The sequence below is a fragment of the Balaenoptera musculus genome, chromosome 9 (genome assembly GCF_009873245.2).
Source record: "Balaenoptera musculus isolate JJ_BM4_2016_0621 chromosome 9, mBalMus1.pri.v3, whole genome shotgun sequence".
Classification (NCBI taxonomy): Eukaryota; Metazoa; Chordata; class Mammalia; order Artiodactyla; family Balaenopteridae; genus Balaenoptera; species Balaenoptera musculus.
In genome coordinates this window covers 100,698,422-100,705,246 of record NC_045793.1, presented here as the reverse complement: position 1 = coordinate 100,705,246, position 6,825 = coordinate 100,698,422, and the positions used below count along the sequence as shown (strand labels likewise).

Sequence of the window (6,825 nt, the reverse complement as noted above, 5' to 3'; positions counted from 1 at the left end):
AATATTATATTCGTTTATAATATTATGTTAGGTGTACGATACAGTAATTCAATATTTTTATAGATTATACTTCACTTACTATAAAATAAAAAAATTTTCTATATTCCCTGTATTGCACAGTATTTTCTTGTAGCCTCTTTCTGTTTACATAGCAGGCTGTGTTCCTTAATCCCCTACCCCTATCTTGCCCCTCCCAAGAACTAGGTAAAGTTTTAACCAAAACATACTTCCTCTCTATTTGTGGATAAAAGTCAGGGTGTTTCTTTTTTCTTTTTTTTTTTTTAAAGGATATTACTTGGAGACAGAACTGAGCAGCCTAATTCCTACGACGTGCCGAAACGCTCCGCTCCCCCGACAGTCCCCGCCGACCGGGCGGGGCGGGGCGGTGGGCGCCCCCTCCCCCCGGCCCGCCCCCCGCCAGGACACTTGGCCCCGCCACTGCGAGCTCTCGGACCGCGAAACCTCACGCTCCGCCTCATCCAGCTTCCGGATCTGAAACACGACGCAAACCACGACTGGGGCAGAACGGAGGGGTGCAAGACGTGTCCAGGGCTGCGGGGGGAGGGGGAGAGTCCAGCTCCCCCCACCTCCCGGCACCCCACGGCCCGCCTCACAAGCCCGGAGCCTGGGCCCCCGCCGCCGCCGACAGCAGGTCGGCGCGGACTGCACGCGGCCCCGCCCGGCCGAGAGGCTCGCACCCCCGCGCCGGCTCGCGTGTGGTCTCGCCCGCGCGTCCGCCTCCCGCGCCTGACCTTTACCCCGACGCCGCCCCGCCCCGTCTTCCGCTCGGCCCAAGATGGCGGCGCCCGTCTGCTGTCGGGGGCTCCGGCCGCTGGTGAGTGGGCGGCACGGGCGGGGCCGGCGGTTGGAGGGGGCGCGCGGGGAGCCCTCGTTTCGGTCTCACGCCCCCCTCTCCCTACAGGTGCTGTCCTGGAGCCGGGAGCTGCCGTGCGTCTGGCGCGCCCTGCACACCTCCGCGGTCTGCGCCAAGGTGAGTGCAGCGTGGAGGCTTGGGGTCTGGGCGCCCGCGGCCTCGGAGTGTGGGACCTGCGGGCGAGGGTGTAATCTCGGGCACGCCCTGGGTCGGTGGTCGCGGAAAGTCACGGGCCCTCTTTCCTTCCAGAACCGGGCGGCCCGAGTCCGAGTGGGCAAGGGGGACAAGCCGGTGACCTACGAGCAGGCGCACGCGCCGCACCACATCGCCCATCGCAAGGGCTGGCTGTCGCTGCACACAGGTGAGGGGACGATGCCTGTCGCGGTGGCGGGAGAGGACGAGGACGTGCTGTGGGCCCGACCCCTGGCCCCAGGGAAGGCGTTCTCAGTCGCGACTGTCTGTCACATAAACACGACGTGAACACGTGTCAGAGATTTTGTTTAACTCGGTAGTCAACGCGAGGATCAGAAATTAGTCAGACGCTTTCAAAAGAGGAGTAAAATAGACGAGACGTATGTGGTCAGGATCGTTGAAATGTATTTGAAAGGGATGCAAAACGCTTTTTCCATGGGGGGCAAGCGTTCAAGGGTTCGGTTGAACTTCCACAGAAATCGTTTGCATGCCTAAAGACAGTTGTTTTGTATCGCTGGCCGTTCTGTGTAGTTTACGGATGTAAAATAGCTCAGAGGCAGTGAAAAGAGTGAAACCCCTTGGAATTCGATGACCCGGAAGACTGTTGTAAATATTGAAGCACAAATCTTTCACTACAGGTATGTGCGGTTTGCCCGGGTTATTTGCAGATTCCATGTTTGTGAATTTGCCTACTCTGGGTGCTTTCACGTTCATTCTCAGACGTGGGCAGAGCAAGCACCCCACATGCACCTTCCCAGCTGCGGTTGAACAAGGCCCTGCCTTCTAGTTTCAGCTCGCATGCTGTAAACAAGTACGCTTTTCGAGTTCTATGAGTGCCATGTTTTCAAGTTTTGTACTTTGTGTTGGTGGTTCCACTGCCTTAAAATAGCCTGTAATGCTGAAGCGCTGTCTCATGTTCCTAATTTCAAGAAGACTGTGATGTACCTTACATGGCACGATTGTTAGAAAAGCTTCCTTCAGGCGTGAGTTACAGAGCTATTGGGAGAGAGTGCAGTGTTGATCAGCCACTTGTAGGTGCCTTTAAACAGAAAACAAAATAAGGCTACACATCAATTTGTTGATAAAAGTATTGTAACCAAAGGCTTGCAGAAACCTAACTGTATTTCCACCGGGAGCAGTGGTTTAACATTTGCTAATTCGTTGTTCATGGTGATTTTATAGAACATAACGAGTGACTTTATAGAACGTAACTACTGTGAGTTGATGAGGGTCAGCAGTATTTTGTTCACTATGAGGGTTCTCAACTTGAATGTCTGAGATACACCTGTCTAGAGAACTACCTTAAAATACGGATTTCTGCCCCCCACCCTTTTCAAGTTCTAGTTCTAAAGTCTGGGTGTGTGTGTGTGGAGACTCTTAACAGAAGCCGTAAGAGGTGCACAGGTTCTGTGGTCCACAGTGAGAATCCACTGGTTGAGGCCATGGCTGTAGTCAGTGAGAGAGCTCGCATCCCTCGTGTCAGAAGTAGCTGGTGGCCTCACCTCTCTGGTCCGTGGGACGACCAGTGCTTCTCTAAGGCGGTCAGGGAAGAGGGAGAGGGGCACTCTGTGTCTACATAGAGGACTCATCTGAGTTTTGTGCCCTGGCCAAGGCCTCATTCTTCTCTTTTGTGAAACAAGGATAACGATGATACGTACTTCACAGGATTTGTTTGCGGATTATTGGAATAATGTTCTTTGAACTTTAGAGTGTTATTCTTTTTTTTTTTTTTTAAAGCTTTATTATTTGTAAAGTTTGGCTGAAGGAGCATTCCCAGCGGTTGGAAATTTTTTTTTTTTTTTAAATGAGTGAGTTCTCTTTCTGTATATTTTTTTAAAAATTAATTATTTATTTATTTTTGGCTGTGTTGGGTCTTCGTTTCTGTGCGAGGGCTTTCTCTAGTTGCGGCGAGCGGGGGCCACTCTTCATCGCGGTGCGCGGGCCTCTCACTATCGCGGCCTCTCTTGTTGCGGAGCACAGGCTCCAGACGCGCAGGCTCAGTAGTTGTGGCTCACGAGCCCAGTTGCTCCGCGGCATGTGGGATCTTCCCAGACCAGGGCTCGAACCCGTGTCCCCTGCATTGGCAGGCAGATTCTCAACCACTGCGCCACCAGGGAAGCCCTAGAGTGTTATTCTTATTCCACTTCCAGAAGAGAGGAGAAGAGGCTGGAGTGGGGTGTGGAACTGAGTGCCCAGCGCTCTTGGATGTTAACCTCTGGAGTTTTGGCCAACTCACCATGGTGCCCTTCTCTCTTCAGGTAACCTGGCTGGGGAGGACCATGCTGCAGAGAGAACAGTGGAAGATGTTTTCTTTCGTAAATTTATGCTGGGCACCTTCCCAGGCTGCCTGGCCGACCAGCTTGTTCTAAAGCGCCGGGCTAACCAGGTGGAGATCTGTGCCCTGGTCCTGAGGCAGCTGCCTGCACATAAGTTCTACTTCCTTGTGGGCTACAGTGAGACTCTGCTGTCCCACTTTTACAAGTGTCCTGTGCATCTGCACCTCCAAACTGTGCCCTCAAAGGTTGTGTATAAGTATATCTAGGGCAACCAGCCTGTTTGCATCAAACTGTAGCCTGCAAAGGACAGAAACTTGTGGAAAAGGACTGAAGTAGAAACGGGCGATACATCCCCTCGGACTACTGAGGCTTTGTCTTCAAAGTTGGCTGTTGAATAAATAGACTCTCCATGTTGTCTTGCTTCTTGGTGTGTCTAGAGAACTAGAATAGGGTTTCTTTGGGGATGCTCCAAGGTTCCCAGGAAGGCTGCCAGTTCCTGAGGTTTAGGTAATAGCTATGGTTCAGTGAGTATCTTGTGCCAATCACTGTGTCAGGAACTTTACCTGAAGTTCTTTGTTTTCTCTTAAAATGGAAAGATCCATTTTTGGAGATTATAAAACAATGTTAATTTTTTCAAAATTAAAACAATATGGACATGTATTAAATCAGCCGTGAAGCTTACTTGTAATTCTACCCCAGAGAAAGCTACTGTGAACAGTTTGTTGTATTTCAGATGTACTTTTATTCCCCCAGAAATAATGTAGCACATAGTCATCTATTAAACAAGCTTAACTGCACCTAGTCTGTGCCAGACACTCTTCTGAGTAGCTTGGAACCCATCAATGACCAAAACGTTGCATTCCAAGATCCTTGCCTTCATAATACTTTTATCCCAGTGGAGGTGGAGGGGGACGGGGAGGGCTAGGCCGCACTGAAGACTCCAAGCAGGTGGGGAGTATAGATATGCAGGTAAATGGAGGAAGAACATTTCAGAAAGTGGCATCTGCAAAAGCCACACATGGTGCTGGGAAATGGGACAGGGATTGCTCACCTTCAGCTTCACCCTGACACTGATGACCTTCACCTTGACCATGATCCTGGTACCCTTAACTTGACCCTGAACTTCAACACACCCACTCTAATCCTAACCCCTGATGTCCATGATCCCACCCACAACTTGAGCTTTACCCTCAGTCTCACTCTTACCTGAGGGTGCCAACCAGGCCCCACCCTGCCCCGATCCTGTCTCCGATGCTGACTGACTGACTCACCATGACCCTGACCCTGTGTCCCTCACATTTATGTAACCCTGACTCTCAGTCAGAAACTTGACTGAAGACTTCAGCCTAACACTGTCTCGACCCTTATGGTGACCCTAACTCATCCTAACTGGTAACACTGATGCTCGCTTTGACAGGTCATGCTCCTCATCCAAACTCTTATGACCTTGACTGTGAACCTGAAAGTCATTTAAATCTGACCTTAATCCTGACCCTCACTCATCACTAAACCAGACTGTGACCTAGACCTTGAAACTCAGCCATCACCCAGACCCTGTCCCTCACACAGATCTGACCCTACTCTTGACCCTGACCTTGACCCTATTCTAAGACTCAACAATCCTGAAGTTGTCATTCAGGCCCTGAGACTCACCCTGATACCCTGATGACAAACCTCAACCTGAACCTGACTTTGATCCTCACCCTGACCCTTCTGACCTTCACTCTCACACTGACCCTCACACTCAGTCTGATCCTGGACATGGCTTTTCATCTGAATTTGACCCTCACCCTGTTCCACGTTTTCATCATAATGCTGACTGACCAGAAGGTGTTCTGACCCTCACCCTTACACTGACTGTGACCTTGACTGAACCTCAGCTGAACTCGATTATGTCTCTGACCCTCATGACCCAGATCCACCCACGTACTGAATCTTATTCAGATCCTCAACCTGACACTGGCCCAATCCTGTACCTGACTGTGACCCTTAGACTCACCCTTGCCTTGATATTGACTCATCCAGACCTTGACCCTGATCCTTTTTTTTTTAATCGAGATACATTGGACAGGTAAAGTTATATAAATTCAAGGTGTACAACATGTTAATTTAAGGACATTGTTATATTTTAATGTGGTTGTAGCAATAATTAGCATCTCTATCTCATTACAAAATTATCCTTTCTTTTTAGTAGTTGGAAAAATTGTTATAGTCTTTTAGCAAGTTTGATGATTATAATATTTTTGTCCCTATTGTACGGTACTAAGCATTATATCTCTAGGGCTTATTTACTACTTGTAAATGTGTACTCTTAACATCTGTCCCCCCACCCCCTCATCCCCTGCTAATCACTATTTTATTCTGTTTTTAAAAATTTAGCTTTGTTAAATTGTACATGTAAGTGATGTCATACTCTTTGTCTTTCTGTGTCTGCAAGTCCATCCATGTTGTTGTAAATGGCAGAATGTCCTCCTTCCTCGAGGCTGAATAATATTCCATTGTGCGTGTGTGTGTGTGTGTGTGTGTGTGTGTGTGTGTGTGAGAGAGAGAGAGAGACATCTTTATCCATTTGATGAGTACTTATATTGTTTCCATGTCTTGGCTATTGTGAATAATGCTGCAATAAAAATAGGAGTGCAGATGTCTCTTTGAAATTCTGTTTTCATTTCCTTTGGCTATATACCCAGAAGTGGAATTGCTGGATCATATGGTTGGTCTATTTTTAATTTTTTGAGGAAGGTTCATGTTGTTTTCCCTTGTGCTTGAACCAATTTACATTCCCACCAACAGTGCGTAAGTGTCCTCTTTTCTTCACATCCTTGCCTGCACTTGTTACCTGTTCTCTTCTTGATGGTAGCCATCCTAACAGGTGTGAGTGTTGCCTCATTGTGGTTTTGATTTGCATTTTCTCTGATGATTAGTGATGTTGAGCATCTTTTCATTTACCTGTTGGCCATTTGAATGTCTTCTATGGAAAGATGTCTTTATTTCTTCTGACCATTTTTAAATCAGGTGGTTCCTTTTTTTGATTTTGAGCTGTGAGTTCTTTATATATTTTGGATAGTAACCCCTTACCTGATATATGATTTGCAAACATTTTCTCCTGTACAAGTTGCCTTTTCATTTTTAATTGTTTCTTTTGTTGTGCAGAAGCTTTAAAGTTTAATGTTGTCCCATTTGTTGATTCTTGCTTTTGTTTTTTGTGCTTTTGGTGCGTATTTTAAAAATCATTGTCAAGACAAATGTCAAGGAGCTTTTCCTCTACGTTTTCTTAGAGGAGTTATAGTATCAGGTATTAAGTCTGATCTATTTCGAGTGAGTTTTTGTGAGTGGTGTAAGATAGGTGTCCAGCTTCATTGCTCTACGTGTGTTTCTCCAGTTTTCCCAATATCATTTGTTGAGGAGACTATCCTTTCCCCATTGGATGCTCTTGGCTCCTTGTTGAATATTAGTTGACCATATAAGTAGCAGTTTAATTTTGAG

General features: G+C 47.5%; 1 protein-coding gene across 13 annotated transcripts in view; it reads left to right on the top strand.

The window, feature by feature from the left end:
* Window positions 1-536: 536 nt before the first annotated feature.
* The window catches only part of MRPS24 (mitochondrial ribosomal protein S24), a 175,397-nt gene continuing 169,108 nt past the window's right edge, over window positions 537-6,825 (top strand). For 3 of the 13 annotated variants that reach the window (XM_036863576.1, XM_036863577.1, XM_036863578.1), the window contains exons 1-3: window positions 596-835; window positions 923-991; window positions 1,124-1,235. In XM_036863576.1, coding sequence (XP_036719471.1) covers window positions 797-835; window positions 923-991; window positions 1,124-1,235 — 220 coding nt within the window. In that variant the 5' untranslated portion in view covers window positions 596-796. Of the gene's footprint in view, window positions 836-922; window positions 992-1,123; window positions 1,236-3,324; window positions 3,763-6,825 lie in introns of those variants that run through there. The other 10 variants (XM_036863573.1, XM_036863567.1, XM_036863568.1 and 7 more) reach the window with 10 other exon arrangements.